The sequence below is a fragment of the Alosa sapidissima genome, chromosome 3 (assembly GCF_018492685.1).
Source record: "Alosa sapidissima isolate fAloSap1 chromosome 3, fAloSap1.pri, whole genome shotgun sequence".
In the NCBI taxonomy this organism is placed as follows: domain Eukaryota; kingdom Metazoa; phylum Chordata; class Actinopteri; order Clupeiformes; family Clupeidae; genus Alosa; species Alosa sapidissima.
This window is the reverse complement of record NC_055959.1, coordinates 28,978,118-28,995,510: the sequence shown is the minus strand read 5'-3', so window position 1 is coordinate 28,995,510 and position 17,393 is coordinate 28,978,118. Positions and strand designations below refer to the sequence as shown.

Below are 17,393 nucleotides of genomic sequence, written 5' to 3'. Positions count from 1 at the left end.
CTTGCCAAAATACATTAATACAGATATATTTCTCAGCAGAATTGGTGTATATATGGTTATTAGCTTTACTGCTTGTTTGAGTAGTTGTGGTTAGCCCAACTTTGTTTATTCAATGCCCATTTATTAATCTCCCACTCTAAAAAAGTAAAAGATTCTTGAATGCGGCAGCTCTAAAATAATCGGTCAGTATATTGTGTGGAGTCATGGAAATCCAAGCTTTTTTGTCAGGGAAATGTCATTTTGACTTTGAGTGCAAACCCTGAATAATACACACTGTAACTCTGACATTGTGAGGTTGCCACTGCATATGACTAAGAACATAATGAATGTGCATGAAGCTGCAGGCAGTTAAAATACTCAAGGTCAGTATTATGCCTGTATTTTAGGAATGATGCAATGATAAGTCCTGACTCCGGTAGATTTACAGATTGAGTAAATATCTATCCTGGTTCCCTTAGCTAAGCTAATAATTTCCCCTGTAGTTCCGAGAAAGTGCCTATTTTCACAAGGGCTACAAAATTGGTTGCCTGTTGAAATCGCCTATAACAACAAATTCTTTCAGTGTGTGATGATGATTTGTATTTACTGTGGGCACTACACGTACAGCCATAACAGTCATAGGGAAATAATTAATTATGTGGCCAATATTTGAGCAAATGTTGTCTTTAATATTTGTTGAGAGGTTTAAACATTGGGAGCATTGAAGATGAGTGACATTAGCCAAGGGTGGACTGCATCTCAAAACATGCAAACAGAACATGCCTTTTACTGACCGCAATGTTGGATTCAGGATGCTCCACTGTTTCTATACACCAACAGTTATAACAATCCAAAGTGTTCTTGTAACAGGTTCCCATGGACATCATCCTCAACGTATGGATTTATTGAATATTTATGTATTTGGCTTGCAAATCGTTTTCTAGACACAAGCAGTGTTTGAAAATAACATTTCCTTTCAAATGAGATCTATACACAAAGTTGTCATATAAAAATAAATTTTTGACAGGCTTACAAGTAGCAAACTTCTATCAAGAATATTTAAACGTCTTTCAGATTGACAGTTAAGAGTTGCACTTTGACAAAATACAGGCTGGAAGTGGGACACATGGCCATTTTACAGTTACAGTATATAGCAGTACAGAAAGTGATTAACAGTCATACAATTGTATTCTATCTGCAAAAATTTAATCTTTCATTACAACTCTGAGTTTGTTCAACCACAGAAGTAGCTTTGCCTTCAGGAAGCTCCTTGGTGTAAAATCTACACCTTGACATTCCCTTCATTGGCACAAGAGACTTTTGTAGACTCATTTTGTCCCACCTTCTGAAGATACTGACAGTTGACTACTGCGCTTTCACTGAAGCATATTATTGGTTGAATATACAACGCCCGGTGAAAGGGTTTAAGGATATCTGAAAACATGTCAAGATATTACATTGTTTCATATCAAGAGTGATGGCACTGATTTGGAGAACAGCAATGGAAAAGCACAGAAAAGTCTTGGATGACAATTACCACTCGCTAGCTTGATTCCCCTGTACAACGCAAACAGTAACAAACTTTTTTTCTGTCATCGAATGCAAGATTTGTCAAATTATGTAGAAATTTGTAACAAATGTCCCTTATTTAGCGAGCACATTTGACATAATATTGAACAAAAACAATGCATGGTTCAAGAAAGTCACAGTTTTCATTGATTCTGAACAGAAGCCACTGGGGAACACTGCTGTAAATACTGCTGCTTTTGTTTGGTCACAGCAAAGCCAGAGCCAGCTCTGGGAATGCGCTCTGGTTTCAAACAAGCACATTATTCCTGATTTGACAGAGCTCTCGTAAATTAAATGCAAGGAAATAAAAGTAAACAACAAAAACATAATGCCATCTTCTTTCATGCCAAGTATTACAAACAAGGGCTTGGTACCTGGCAATAACATATTCACACTGAAAATCACACCTTTTGGCAAATAAATCATTACAACACAATACTTATGTACAACTTCACATTATGATAGGCTCAACAGGAACAATGGACTTATAATGAAGGGGGGACAACCCTCAGATTGTCCACTGACGTATAGAGGAGTTGTATGGTGGACAATGCATGCATGCATTGATTTCATCCTTCATAGGAGGCTGGGGCTGACAAGATGTAGCTTACTGTGGAAGGCGGGCCCAAATGCATATGGTGTGGTCCTTACATGGTCTCATTCACAGGCAGCTATGGAGGAGCCTGGAGCAAGTTAGCCATGGCTCTCTGTGCCGTTAGGGGTCAGCCTTGTCTTGTGCTCAACACGTGGGCCCCTGGCCGAGTACTGTACCAGCAGGAAGGGCTCCTTGGTCTCTCCCTCGCCCACTATACTCTCCTCATCCTCAGACTGGCTCATGCGCTGCAAGCGCAAGTAGCACCAACAGCCAAAGATCAGAGCACCCAGGGCTGCTACTGCAATAAGGATCACTATCACCGTAACCACCCCAGTGGTGGGGCTATGGTCCATTATAGACATTTTAGTCTGTGCAACCTATTGAAGTTACAGTAAAGACAGTCTTAATGACAGGCGTCTAGTCTGTAAGATCTCTTTGACTCGTTTTCACACCTCTGTCTTTGGCACCTATGAAGAGAAAGAATGCATGTAAGAAAATCTTCACAGAGCATATGTGGACGTCGTACTTCTCCAAAAGTCGATCTATACTCGCAGATCAGCCGCCAAGAAAGGAACATCACAATTAACTGCTGAAGGCAATTCTACTGAATGTTATTAACATTTTAGACAAGGGATAGATAAGTCTGCATTATACGGCCAATTCGGATTCGGACCAATTCAGATTGTTTGACAATCAATCAGTGGAATCATAATCGAAGCTATAGCTTACAGTATGCAGCTGAACTCACAGACAATAAATTATGTCTATACCTCAACTGCATAAGTGTATGAAGCAAACATTACCGGGAAATACCCTCGAGCAACCTTGCTTCCTCAATCATCGACGAGCCAAATACGTACCATGCCCCTGCCTCCTTAATTCTACATTTCCATGCCACTCATGACTGACTACGTTGAAAAATGCAAAATACAAAAAATAAAATTATGTATGGGTTAGTTTTCTATCCGTCCGACAATATGTTACAGAGGGAACAGTTAAGTAGGCTAGGCGATTGGCTAACTGATGCTCTGTATAAACTACAAAATTGACTAATTAACACCAGAGAGGGACACTAAAATGGTATGCATAACAATCTAGCGAGACACAAAATATCCATCTGCCTCTTGTGAGGTGAAATAATTGATAACGCTTACCATTTTCTCTCAAGAGACGTGTTATGGGCGTTTTCGGACTCGGAAATTTCCCGTCAAAGCTGCACCACTGTATGATTTGCCAGCAAGAACACATTAAATCCGTTATGTTTTAGCTGTATATCCATAATTATGCATGCCACAAATACCGCAAATTATTCTGATAATCCCCAGTATCCTCCTCCTCCACAGTATAGGACCTAGACGTGCACACACCATAGAACACACCTTCAGCAAGATGTCCACATGAAAAAGCTGAAACCCAACAGGAAATGAGATCAGTAAATATATATCCAATCATGTAAGTCGATGAGTCCATAGTAAGAAAATGTGTTTGGTTGACAGTCTTGAGTTTGTATGCAATTTATTTTTTCACCATTCTTCTGCTGTCGTTGTAGGCCTATAGCCTACGTGTTTTTTTTTTTTTTTTTTGGTTTTTTTTGCATTTGGAACATAGCTACCCTCAGAAGAAAATATATGGACAGCCAACGCAGGGTGTCAGTCGTGTCAGCATGATGTCTCAGATTTATTAAATAGGCCTATTATAAATCCTGCTAGGGAGCAAGGGTATTTGGACTCCAAACTCCTCAAAGAGTAATGTATCCAATAAATCCCGATATAACAGGATTAACATTAGTAACTACAGAAACCACATCATTACAGCCCGTTTCCCAAACACCGGCTGTAGCCTACACATAGACAGATTGACACTATTATTTGGGGAAGATATTGATATATGGACCCTTTCAAGAGAGTTCCATTATCAGCATCATAGTTGGCCCCACAAGACTTTTAACATTCCATATGTTATCTTAATGCAGAGGAAGTAGATTGGGGCCCAAATAGAACGTTCAAGCATTGTTTTTGTTTACCTTGTTGAAAGGGTCTATAGAGGAATGGGATTGTGACGCCACACGAAGCGTGAACATGGCACGCATCTACACAGACGGATGCATAATTGCTCTGAATATTTTGTGGATGACATGAGTCAGCGTCAAAGTTTTAGTGGGCGAGGTGGTTACACTGAAAATGGAATGTAGCTTACTGCACCAAATGTTAGGAAAAATGTAGCCGAATGAAATCACAGAGATCGCTTTGATGCAGTGACGCACACAGTTATCCCCACGTGATTAAACATTTTTACCATTTTTGTCAAATCGAAAGTAAGCAGACAGGAAGTCAGAGAACTTATGGAAAATTGAAAATTAGATTACTTGTGGAGTGACGGTAGGCTCATCGACTACAAAAAGGCGATTTTTACTGGGGATATAATTCTACTGTGTAAGTATGGACACATTAGACGTATGGTCAAAGGTTGTGGTTACGTCTCCCTCCCTAAAGGCTAGCCTGTGCTGACTTAGCTTTACCTGATGTGAAAGTTCGTATCCAGGATGGCTATCGACATTTTCCATACAGTAAAAGGTTGTTAGGGAGTCAGCTAACGTTAATTATCTAACTAGAAGCTAGCACGTTAAAGAAATGTGCTAATGGCTAATGTTAGTTTTTACGTACGTCTTCTGAAGGACATGGGGAGTTTTCGGTAACAAGTTATGTAACGTTAACATTAATTTAACAAGTCTTAATACCATGACAATTATATTATTTCGTTATTAGTTATCTTTCTAAAGTTAGCTAGGCCTACACTTCACAACGTTGCTTTCAATCAATCAAAATCAAGATAAGTTACGTTTGCCGTTGCTGAATTCTAGCTACCGTATCTAAACGTTGTTTGCATGGTAGCCTACCCAATTCCCGACGCGGATGTTCGCGTTTTTGTTTTATTTTCGCAAACGCTTTTGTCCAAAACAACGCACATTATATTTTAAGCAAGGATCAAACAAAACCAGACAATTGACAAACCACCCTACTTGGCTGCTACAAGTGTTGACACCTCTATGGTTGACCTCTTTAGAAAGCTCAAACCCTGTAGTTTCTTAGGAAACAATCAGAATAATTGTGTGAAGTACTGGCACAGAGTTATAGAGGCTAGAATATTGTTTTTTTCTTTCTGCTGGACAACAAGCATCTCTGAACTGACCACATTTCAGCCCTCTAGGTCACTTGATATGACTTTTGAAACACAACTGAGCCCTAGCACCAGGTCTTGTAAAGCTGTGTGCAAAAGTAGATCAATATATAATTAAATATGAGTACTTTAGACCATTATTTGCCAAGGTATGCTCATACGTTTTGTAAAATGCCCAATTGTAGACTATTTTAATTGTATGTCAGGGGTTCTGATATAGAATGACTACACAAAATATGGAATAATTACACAAAAGTTGGTTCAATGGGTGTGTATAAGATGGACTATACATCTGCATAACTAATATTGGATAAACAACATAAATATTTAATTTCTATAGATTCCTGTGACTATTTTAAGACTCAATATGCTGCATCTACTTATTGCTAAGGGATATAACACCGCAGCTAGAAGTTAGGGAAGCACCAAAGGCGGAGAAGGGGGAGGAGGGCATTTTTGACTAAATTTAATTGAGACATAGTAAGATTAATCTGACAATGTAAATCATTATATAGATTGTACATGAAAAAGGTTGTCATGTTTGGATTCCCAAGAGTCCAAGCTTAGCAATATGGTGCATACAATTGATTTAGAATGTTGGGGGAGGGGAGTAGGTGTGCCGTAAAAGGCCACCTGTCTCTTAATAGGTTTTAAGGTGGGACCCCTTAATCTACATTTAAGGTGTCAAGTCAGGAGTTCATTTTTCTTGTTGTGATTAAGGGGGTAATTAAAGACCTTATCTAAATTTTATTTTAAGGTGTTAATCAGGAATCACCCAGAAGCTCGGGGAGAGCCATAGACATTACAGTAACTTTACAGCTGTTTTGGTGTGATCTCTAAAGGGGTGTGGCCCGACTGAACATATGTACAACACGTGCCTCTGTTCACAGAATTCCAGACGGGTCATGGCAAGCGCACCTCCAATGGAGCCAAACTACTTCGGCCAGCCCCAGCCTCCAACATATGAAGAGACTATAACTGGTCCTGTGTATACCTATAGTCCCACACCCCCTCCTCCTGTCTATGACAAAATGCCCCAACCAGCTTATCCACCACCTTTTACACAACCAGCATATCCACCTCAGGCATACCAACAGATGCACCCACAACAGTCAAATGCAGCAGGAACATCAGCTGTAGGTAATATCACATTAGGATTCATACTTTCTGCACAGTTCAGTTGACCTAAAATGTCGATCATGACAGTCAGACGTGCATGTGGATCGTGGACCACATACTAATATGGTTTTGCATATGAACATGATGTGGTCAAACGTAAGGCTTAAAATTACATTGAATGGATGAACGCAGTCTTTAACCTTGTTCTCTGATCTTAACAAAGAAGGTATGCTACTTTGGTCTGTGAAAAACATGTCCAGATGCTTTTTACAAGCCCTTTTACAACCATATAATTAGTCTGGGTCATGTCAAAGTCAGACATTTGTGTACTAAGGAGGAAACATTTTTGTTATATTTGGGGGACTAGCTTGCTCCACATTGTTTCCGGTTAAAAACTCTGTGTTCAAAGACCTTTTTATTTGTATGGTGTACTCACAGAAGGAAGAGGTAGCGGAAGATATAGATATTAGCTGAATGTGCCTAAAAGTGTTTATTGGTTAGAAATCATAGCAATCTCTGCATATTTACAGCAAGAGTACTCAGACTGGCTGACAAAACTGTTATTAATCCTGACAGCAGTTTCTTGAACAAACAACCAAAAAACCCAAACATTTCACCTGTCACCTGCTCTCTCTCCAGTGAGCGTCCAGACCGTTTATGTCCAACCACGTATGGTTTTTGGAGATTTTCCAGTACACGTCCACTGCCCTGTATGTGCCCAAATGGTCCTCTCTCGTCTCTGCCACAGCAATGGAGTCCTGACTTGGCTAACCTGCTTTAGCCTCAGCCTTGTAGGGTAAGTTAGCTGTAATTTACATTTTGTTGTGTGACTAAAATGTAAATGTCCATGCTATAAACTGAACACCAGTTAGTAGTTAGCAGACAATAAATAGACCAGACAATACAATTCATTAACCTACCGAGATGTTTTGTAAATACACATTTACATAGGTCAAGTAACTAGACTATTTCTTGAAGCATATCAAATAACCATATTCACTGGAAATCTTTTTTCTCTGTGTATAAAATGGATGTCCCCTTGGCCAGTTGCATTTATGGATGCTGCTTGATTCCGTTCTGTGTGGACGGCATGAAAGATGTGAAACACATGTGCCCCAACTGCAATTCTTTGCTGGGAGTCTACAAGCGGCTGTGATGTTCATTCTTGCTGACAACTGTGTATAAAATATTTTGATCCTGTTTAAACACATTTGTACATATTATATTAAGGCTGGAGCTTTATTTCTTCTTTAGGGGTCTCCAAAAAGGATTTCTATATTTGTTTATATTAAGTCTTTTCAGCAGATAGTGCTATGTTTGTTCATATTTTACAAGTTGGAGAATAAAGGTGGAGGTGGTTTTCTCTTGTAAGTGCCTTGTCAGAATGACAGTCGTAGAATAAAATACATTGGTTGTAATCAAAGGACATAACAGAAAGAGCTTTAGCAGATAGGAGGGCCGAATTGCCCTTCGTTGTGACTGAGGGATGGTTGTCTTTTGTCATTGTATTCAGAGAAATTTGGAATGTTATTCTTTCTTCCCTTCCAATGATCACCTACCTAATCATATTACATAGTAGGGTACTATTTGTGATCCATAAATGTCAATATGTTGGTCAAAAACCCCTCAACATGTGTTGGAGAAACAGTGTGCTTGAACAGTGTCAATAGCCTACTTAATCAGTTACTTGGAAGAGATCATGCAAGTACTGTCATAATGGACAGAACCTTAATTAAGCAATATGTTAGGATTGGATAGGTTGGTAAAGGATATTGCCACAGCTGTAATCCAACCATAGTCTGAGGTCAAGTGCTTAAGATAACTAGGAAGATAATTTACTCTTTTGATGTATGGTGTCTAGGTAAATGCCAGTTAGATACCAGAACAAATAAAATAGAATTGTCCAGAAAACATATTTCAGCACAATATTTTTAAAATCTGGATCATTTTTTGTGGTAATTCATGCATGAGGGTAAGGGCTAGACAAGAGTATGGAGTACGTAAGAATAAATAATTAGCCATATCAGTTTGCCATGCAATATGTTTCACTGTCTGATTCGCTATTTTTTATTTTTAAGTCACTTTATGAACATAATCATATTTTATTATTACAAAGTTGTGTTACTAAACTGATACTGTATTACTACTGTTATTGTAATGTGTCGCTTTGGATATGCTCCAGTAAATGCCTAACTTACATGTATCAATGTTTCTCTAAACAATGCATAATGTGCCTTTTTACAGTGTACACTATTCTATACATTATTCATATAGTCTGTTTCCAAATCATGTTATTGTATATTCACATACATTTCTTAATATACCATAGATGTCGGCCTGATGTATCACTTAGGCTATATATTATTTTGTGGAGAATGTCAAATATAAAATTATGATTAAAAGAAACAACACAAAAACTCAAGATGCATATAATTAAGTATTTGTTTATTATTATTAAATTATTTTGACAATGTAAACAATGTTGCCATTTATATCTTGACCAACAGCACCAGAATATAAACCCCTTTGTTTTATTGCCTTGACTTGCCATAATATATTAAACTGTTTGCGTAACACAACTGCACACACATGAAAAAAGGTACAAGGCAAACAGACGACTTGACAACCAAGATACATTTCAGGGTAAAGTTTGCTGCAAGTCCTCCACTTCATATTTCCACAGTCTTTTATGAATCAAAGAATTATCAGAAAGGTCGGCCATTTTTACTGCCCGAAGCACAGGTTCTGGGCTATGCGTTTGGACTTGACCCATGACCATGACATATTTACCTGTAAGTAAAATGAACAGGTTAAGATATTTAGTTAAGTTTTAAACGTCTCTGGTTTGTAAACCACTAGGCCCCTTGATAATTAGTGTTCTGTGTAAACTAAATGCAATACGGAGTTTAGATAGCCACTTACCGTGAATTAAACATGGCTTTCCCTTAGGTATGTTATTAACACCACCAACAACAAAGTTACCAGTCTCGTCCAAGAGAACAATTGTGTTGCGATCTGGCTGAACTTCGACCACAGTCCCTTGCATCCATACGATAGATACTACGAGGGAGTTTTCCTTCCCTTGACCAACTCTCTTTATACTGAATTCGGACTTTCCATTTGAACCAATACGAATTTTACCATCTCGAAGCTGTCCAGAAAGTACTTTCACAGGGGGACTTCGTGTTTTATCCAAAACTCCTGTCTCGGGTGACGTTAGTGCCATTTCATAATAGGGCCTATTATCATTTATGTTCCCGCGTCTCTTCGTCTTTTTCTTCTTCTGTTTCTGTCGACTGACTCTACTTCTTCTGCTACTGTGACTTTTACTGGCAGTTTGCAAACAAAGTGCATCACCGCCATCTTCTGGACCGAGGTGTGAACTCATTGGGATGTCTTAGGCATTCTCTGGTGCTACTGTATACAAAACAAAATAAAGAAAAAATAAAGCAACAAAACTAAATCTGTTTGCAAGCTGTGTGCTAGGTCTTCTATTCTGTGTTAAGCTACTAGTTCTTCTCTTTTTCCAGAGTATATCTAGGCTAGGCCTGCGTGTCAAAAGTAGGCCTACATCTTTTACACTGCCCCCCCCCCTACATACACAGCACATTATTTCATCAGAAAGCTTCTCCAACACACATATTGCACACTGCCCTCTCCCCACATACACAGCACACTATCCCATCTCCCTTGTCATCCCCCCAACACACACACCAAGACCCCTGGCAGTTGGGTTAGCCCCTTGAGCCGTGGATCTGCCCAAGGTTTCTTCCTTAGTAAGGGAGTTTTTCCTTGCCCCTGTTGCTCTTGGGTGCTCCTTGTTGGTGCCCCCCCCACCCCCACCCCCCCAATCCCAATCCTCCCCCACCTTTTTTATGCAGCCCTTGCCACTTAATCTACTAAACCCCTCTTCTACTGCACTATTTACGCCCCCCCCCCCAGACATAATTTCACTGCATTTCTTACATCCAGTAACTATATGCATGTGACAGTAAACTTCCTTGTATCCTTGTATTCTCAGCCTTGTGAACATTTCTTCCTGCCGTCTCACTGTTCTTTCCACTTTCTCCTCCCGATCCCTGATGTAGGCTACCCTGACACATTTTGTTAGTATCTAATTATACTAATTTATGATTTGCTAATGCTTGACTTGTAGATCTATGTGCTCTTAAGGGCTTCTTTTGCTAACTTATCCACCATTTAATTTTCCTCAACATCTACATGTGTTGGAACCCAAGCAAGTGAACTGTACTCATAAACTTTTTGTTGACTTAATCTAAAATGTATTGATTTATTTCATCTAAAAGGTACGGAAGCCTGGAGGGGTCACTGCAAGATATTTTTTGGTGTATAGAAATCGTGAACTCATTCGTGCACACATATACGATTTACTAAATTGTGCGCACTTTTTACTATATAGTGCACTCATTTTACTAAATTGTGCTCTCAATTTAGTAAATCGTGCACGTATTTTACTAAATTGTGAGCACAATATACTAAATTGTGTACTCATTTTACTATTTACTCATTATTCATTTTTGTAAAATGAGTGCACAATTTAGTAAACCGTGCGCACAATTTAGTAAAACGTAAATAAAACAGAAGACTAAGAGGTGAACTGAAGTTGTTTTTTGGATGTTAACATTGTATTTAGGGATGAAGACAACTGTCTTATTGGATCTTTGGATGTATCTGTGTATATTGTGTCATTGTGATTTCTGTATACTGTTGGGCATTTTCATATGCCTCTAGATTTTACAGTTTCTTTTGTTTCCATACTTAGTATAGAAAGCAGAATAATCAGGTTGGGATTGCAGTCATACTTGTTGTTTTGCAGCATGCAATAGTCCCCTAGCCCCATTTTTTTGGCCTCTTTGTCAAGACTCCATCCAAAGCCACTGATCTCAGTAGCCTACGGCCATACTCCCAACACTCTTCAAGCACCTTTTTTGCTATAGGTGCATTACTTCATGCCCAAAGAAGTTTAGTTTTAGCCAATATGACATTGTTACTTTTAGCCAGCTGATCTTTAATGGCGTCTCTCCTACTTCCACTTGCAATGAAGCTAGGTGGCTTTCTGAAAGATCCACAACACACATGTAGGGCCTTAGCCTACACCCTATCCAACCTGTCAATGTGGTTTTAGCTGCAGAACTCTATGCGTGTAACCATGGAAAAATGAAACAAATTAAAGCAATATTCTTTTCAGTGATTAACCTAATGCCCCCCAACTATCGTGATAAAAGTACATGCCTTTCTTACATTTATCCATTGAGTTTAGTGTTAAACTATACTCCTATCTTATGGTACTCTCTTGCTTGAGTGACTGTTCATATGCAGTTTATAGAATCTGCCCGATTTTAGGGTTCAAGGTGTCTTTATTATCCCCGAGGGGCAATTTTTTATGCAGCCAGCAGAGAGTAAATACTCTAAACCCGAACTAGTTGCCATTACTAGAAAATTACGTGGAAACCGATTGCCTTAAACCATTCTAGTTTTTACAAAACATAAAACTAAACAGGTTTAGTTGTGTCAACTAATAACCTTATGTTGATGCTGTAACAAATTAGCTTACATTCTTTACTCAAAATCTTTAGTTCACTTAAATTATTGTTTCAGAAGTTGCAGTTGTATAAAATAACTATAAGTTAAAATGCATGTTAAAAATCTCATTAAAATATGAACTAATCTAAGTTCTGTAGATATTTTTGTTTTATTTTAAGATTAGGCTAGGCCTACTGTATTAATTTAATTGTTTTATTAAAAGTTGAAGAAAAAATCATCATAATGTATAGGAATGCCTTTTATTATTGATAAAACATGAACAAACAACATTTAAACTAAAATATTCCACATCCACTGTATTTTAAAGATGAGAACCTATAAAAAAAGAACATAAGAAAACAAACTTTTAGTTCATGTTCATTTACTCAGTTGAAAAAAAAGTTTGCTATAATCACTGCCAGAGAATGTCTAATAAGGGGAGAACTGCCACTCTCGGAAAACTTCCGGTTTCTGAGCTGGTTGCAGTTCCTTCTGTGGTTCCACATGAGGGCGCTCGTCCACGAGTGCAGAATGCATGGAGGTCTATGGAGCTGTACCTCTCAAAATCCACTTTTCTCGGGATATAATTTTTTTTTAAGTAATTTGAATATTGTATTCGAAAGGGGAGGCAAAGAAAATACACTTGGTTGAGTATTATATTTTTTAAAGTCACTTAATTGTTCTGAAAAGCCTTTCAAACGTGTCAATGACGTCATTCATTAGCACAATGCTAGCGTGTTATGGGCAACAACGACCCAACCTGTAAGAAATCAAAAGGACATACTTGTTCATTCAACTTTTGACCTATAACCCATGTTATAGGTCAAAACTACAATCAAACTACAATCAAATCTGAGATTGAATTAAACTAAGTCTTAGTTGAATTAAACTAAGTAGCACCAAGACAAGTATATTTACACGAAAACATATGTGATATTGTTATAATCTGCCACACACCCATTGGAATACTAAGAGCTAAGTGCCCGAAAGACTCGCAGATAGCAGACGGGCATTGAAACTATGTAGAATCAACATTACATTGTCAACCATAAATCATTGAATCAATGTCGGATTTCGATGTTGATTTAACATCACTTTGCACCCTCAGTTAATATTGAAACAATGTTGATTTATTAACTATAGACCAGCGGAATTTCAATTGTATTTCAATTAAAATAAATATTGAAACAATGTTGAAATTACAACCAAACTAAAGATCAATGCGATTTCAATGGTATTTCAATTCATATTAAACCGCAGTGTAAATCTGGCAAAATATTGAGAAATTCATACCCTGCTTTATCTACAGCCAGGATACATTTGGCTAGGCCTAGGTATGTCTGGTTTAGGGTACACAAGCTTGCATAAATAACCATTGACAACTTGTTATCAGTTTGAAAAGCAAGTGCATTTATTCACTCTTCTTCATTTATAAATTCCCGTGTGCTATGCTTCCCTGCCATCTATTCAGTAGGCCTACGGTTGCAGTCAGCCTGACCATCTAGTTGAGTGAAGCGGCACCTAACAGAAATAGAAGAAAGATATACAGTGTTAGATAAATATGTTAAACTGAAGGCTACTTACAAGTGAAACTTTAGAATAATCATATTCCGTCTATGTACATCGTAGCCTAACTTACAAACTCATTCATGCTTGAGCAGGGTCGGACTGGGAACAAAAATCGGCCCTGGCAATTTTCTCCTGGACTGGCCCACTACTGGACCGACGACCCCCCCCCCCCCCCCTGTGCAAGTTCACATAAGGACACTGACAAAGGCAACCCTGTCCCATTGTCTCCATGCCAATCTTTAACAGAAAAATGTCAGATATCTCAACCACAATGACATCAATATATGGTAAGGTGTTGAGTGTACCCAGATAGGTCAGTCACTTAGGCCTACCATATATCGTCACAGGTGACAAGCTAATCATCGCAAAGTGTTGTGCTAATGCTGGGAACAGGCAGGGATGGGCAAAAATACATCAGAATGTGTGGGAGTCAATGTGTGTATCTGTGCCAAAATTCGTAATTCAAGTCCAGTGCAGAACTGAATAAGAAAATCATACGGCTATGTATCTTGAAGTTCCAGTATGTGAGAGACTTGACGTGCCTTAATATCTCCAACCTCAAGTATGCAGCTAATAAGGAAATAGAATTGTTATTTAATTAAACAAGGTGAACTTCTCCCCACTGTGGAATGCAGAAAAGGATGCTACAAGGAAGGGAATTCAAACACACTCAACACCTCACCATCTATTGATGTCATTGTGGTTGAGATATCTGACATTTTTCTGTTAAAGATTGGCATGGAGACAATGGGACATGGTTGCCTTTGTCAGTGTCCTTATGTGAACTTGCACAGGTCAACTTGCTCATCTTTACTTGCGTACGACTTCACACCAGTGCTTCAGACCAGGGCTGATGCTTCAGCAATAGCCGTCACTGAAAATCTGTAAGTGTTGTTGAACACAGCTGTTCTCACATTAGCTGATTGCGATAAACATAAACCATTGTTGCCTAATTACCAATTATTCATTACACCTGTCTGTAGTATCTACTTTTTTTGTGTTTTTCACATTTAGTATTTTGCAGTATTTTTAAAATACAAAAATACACACCAATAAAGTATTTTGATACAAAATACAGAGCCATTTCCTTCAACCCAATAAAATACAAATGACAAAATACTATTTTGCATTTGAAACACATATTACATGTTTCAGAAATACTACCCATCCCTGGGAACAGGCAGATTACATCTTTATAGTTGGCCATATGATGACATACTTAGGTTAATACTGTATTTCATCAGTTAGGGCACCAAAATGGCCAGTAGCTGCACTGTGTAGCCTATCTTGACATGTCTTTAAGTTTTGGGTTACAATATACAGGTAGTGGGCTCTCTGTTGATTTTAATGAGTAGGCCTAAGCCTAAAGTTACAGCATTTCTATCACAATTGACCAGACTTTGACCTTTTGTCTTCTTTAAACAAAATTCTGGCTATGATTGTTCCTTGTATTGCATCATGAGCCATCACTGCACCTATTGCATTCTACTGTAGCCTTAAGCCTAGCTCAGTCATTATGTTGTACCACATCACCCTCCATTAGAAGTGCAATGAGCTACATTAAGCATAATAAACTGCATTTAGAATTCCAAATCCATATTTCTAGATATTTTGGTAAAAGTAACTTAAAAGTAATACAATAGTGTAATGCCTTACAATTCAGAGACAGTAATATTATAATGTAATGAATTACTTTGAAATGACAGTAATAAGTAATACATAATATATTACGATTTTTAAGTAACTTGCCCAACACTGATTAAACCACATGTCACTGTTTGACTAAATGAAAAATATAGGCTACTGAACATGCATGGAGATCGTCATAGTTGACAGAAATTACGATTTGTGCCAACATGTTGTAGAAACACAACCACAGCCTTTAGGCCTATTTGGTGCAAATCTTCTACATTGGTTGTAGTCAGCGATTCACATGAACTGTAGGCTATCACCACAAGTGTATACTAAACGTTTTTGCCCAAGTTTGTGTGCCGTCATCACATTTTGCAAAATTAGGCTACCTTCGTTACTAACCTACCAGTTGATACTTTTTACGTGCATCGAGATTGATTGTGCATCTAATGTAACACTCGGTGGAGAGACTTCCACTTTCCAAGTTCCACTTTCATTGTCGTTGTGAGCTAAAAGGCTACTATATGGGAAATACTTTGAAGTTCCTTTTGAGTCCAAACATGAATAGGTTTTCTTTAACCTGTGCTGCACTTTTCCACCAAGTTGTGCGAAAATTGTAGGTACCCGGAGATTTTTTTATGTTGACAGACAAACCGCACTACAGTAGCCTACATGGTGCAGTAAATGGAAGCTCTTCGTAGCGCGTGCAACTTACGTCTATGACGTACGTCTATGACGATCTCCATGCATGTTCAGTAGCCTATATTTTTCATTTAGTCAAGCAGTGACATGTGGTTTAATCAGTGTTGGGCAAGTTACTTCAAAATCGTAATATATTATGTATTACTTATTCAAAGTAATTCATTACATTATAATATTACTGTCTCTGAATTGTAAGGCATTACACTACTATTGTATTACTTTTAAGTTACTTTTACCAAAATATCTGGAAATATGGATTTGGAATTCTAAATGCAGTTTATTATGCTCAATGCAGCTCATTGCACTTCTAATGGAGGGTGATGTGGTACAACATAATGACTGAGCTAGGTTTAAGGCTACAGTAGAATGCAATAGGTGCAGTGATGGCTCATGATGCAATACAAGGAACAATCATAGCCAGAATTTTGTTAAAAGAAGACAAAAGGTCAAAGTCTGGTCAATTGTGATAGAAATGCTGTAACTTTAGGCTTAGGCCTACTCATTAAAATCAACAGAGAGCCCACTACCTGCATATTGTAACCCAAAACTTAAAGACATGTCAAGATAGGCTACACAGTGCAGCTACTGGCCATTTTTGTGCCCTAACTGGTGAAATACAGTATTAACCTAAGTATGTCATTATATGGCCAACTATAAAGATGTAATCTGCCTGTTCCCAGGGATGGGTAGTATTTCTGAAACATGTAATATGTGTTTCAAATGCAAAATAACAATAACAATGTTAGCAATGCTATCATGCTACTATGCTAACCATGCTAACTAGCTACAGTGGGTAAGAGTCATAGTTGATGACAAGTAATAGTTACAATGGCTGAACAGTTAAAAAGTTCAGTAGTTTAAAGGGGTAGTTCAGGATTTTGGACATAGGACCTCATTTCCAAGTAAGCAAGTGTGATATTTATCAGTGGAGACCGTTTTCAACACGTTTCATCCAGTCCTTCTAATTGCAGAGTTCGCAGGTGCTAGGCTAGCGCAAGTCAACGGTATGTGCTAGCCTGCCACTAAAAACAGTCTTACCCACTCCAAAGTACACCCAAGGCAAATAAATTATAACGCCAGACTATCGATGTAAATGTCTGTATTGATAGTTTTATTTCTAACATTATTCTATCCTTGCATTTCAACGATCGCATTACATTTTGAGGGACTAGTGTCTTAGCAGCGGCGGAATTATACTTGCTCCAGTTAGTAGTACTGCGCCAAAAAGTAAACAGTAAAGCGCACTCCAATGGGGATACCTAGTAGTAGCCTTGGTAATATCAGTCCGCCGCTGAGATGCAAAATGACTACTACCAACTTCAGGGAACAAAGTATAACTATTCCAACGCGATGCGAGGGTAGTTGTATTTCTTACACTATTCTATCAACACAGACATTTACATCGATTGTCTGGAATTTGCCTCGAGTGTCCTTTGGAGTAGGTAAGACTGTTTTTAGTGGCAGGCTAGCACATACCGTTGACTTGCGCTAGCCTAGCACCTGCGAA

At 38.3% G+C, this 17,393-nt stretch overlaps 3 protein-coding genes across 3 annotated transcripts; 1 reads left to right on the top strand and 2 right to left on the bottom strand.

The window, feature by feature from the left end:
* Positions 1-647: 647 nt before the first annotated feature.
* Positions 648-3,557, bottom strand: snn (stannin). The gene is made up of 2 exons (XM_042086351.1): positions 3,298-3,557; positions 648-2,610 (listed from the first exon to the last, which is right to left on the bottom strand). Exon 2 carries the CDS (start codon positions 2,503-2,505, stop codon positions 2,242-2,244), a length of 264 nt encoding a protein of 87 aa, XP_041942285.1. The 5' UTR covers positions 2,506-2,610; positions 3,298-3,557; the 3' UTR covers positions 648-2,241.
* A 718-nt stretch (positions 3,558-4,275) lies between these two features.
* On the top strand, positions 4,276-8,861 carry litaf (lipopolysaccharide-induced TNF factor). Its single transcript, XM_042086347.1, has 4 exons — positions 4,276-4,575; positions 6,211-6,460; positions 7,079-7,235; positions 7,487-8,861. The coding sequence occupies exons 2-4, from the start codon at positions 6,226-6,228 to the stop codon at positions 7,593-7,595; spliced, it is 501 nt and encodes a 166-aa protein (XP_041942281.1). The 5' UTR covers positions 4,276-4,575; positions 6,211-6,225; the 3' UTR covers positions 7,596-8,861.
* rmi2 (RecQ mediated genome instability 2) lies at positions 8,702-9,779 on the bottom strand. Its single transcript, XM_042086348.1, has 2 exons — positions 9,362-9,779; positions 8,702-9,229 (listed from the first exon to the last, which is right to left on the bottom strand). The coding sequence occupies exons 1-2, from the start codon at positions 9,663-9,665 to the stop codon at positions 9,078-9,080; spliced, it is 456 nt and encodes a 151-aa protein (XP_041942282.1). The 5' UTR covers positions 9,666-9,779; the 3' UTR covers positions 8,702-9,077.
* Positions 9,780-17,393: the final 7,614 nt, after the last annotated feature.

What these genes read in the sequence shown, in the direction of transcription:
- snn (XM_042086351.1), bottom strand. Translation starts at nt 2,505, where the DNA reads ATGTCTATAATGGACCATAGCCCCACCACTGGGGTGGTTACGGTGATA.
- litaf (XM_042086347.1), top strand. Translation starts at nt 6,226, where the DNA reads ATGGCAAGCGCACCTCCAATGGAGCCAAACTACTTCGGCCAGCCCCAG. An exon ending in AGCAGGAACATCAGCTGTAG is followed by an intron (nt 6,461 to 7,078) that starts GTAATATCACAT and finishes CTCTCTCTCCAG; the next exon opens with TGAGCGTCCAGACCGTTTAT. An exon ending in TTTAGCCTCAGCCTTGTAGG is followed by an intron (nt 7,236 to 7,486) that starts GTAAGTTAGCTG and finishes CCCCTTGGCCAG; the next exon opens with TTGCATTTATGGATGCTGCT.
- rmi2 (XM_042086348.1), bottom strand. Translation starts at nt 9,665, where the DNA reads ATGGCACTAACGTCACCCGAGACAGGAGTTTTGGATAAAACACGAAGT. An exon ending in AAAGCCATGTTTAATTCACG is followed by an intron (nt 9,230 to 9,361) that starts GTAAGTGGCTAT and finishes TTTTACTTACAG; the next exon opens with GTAAATATGTCATGGTCATG.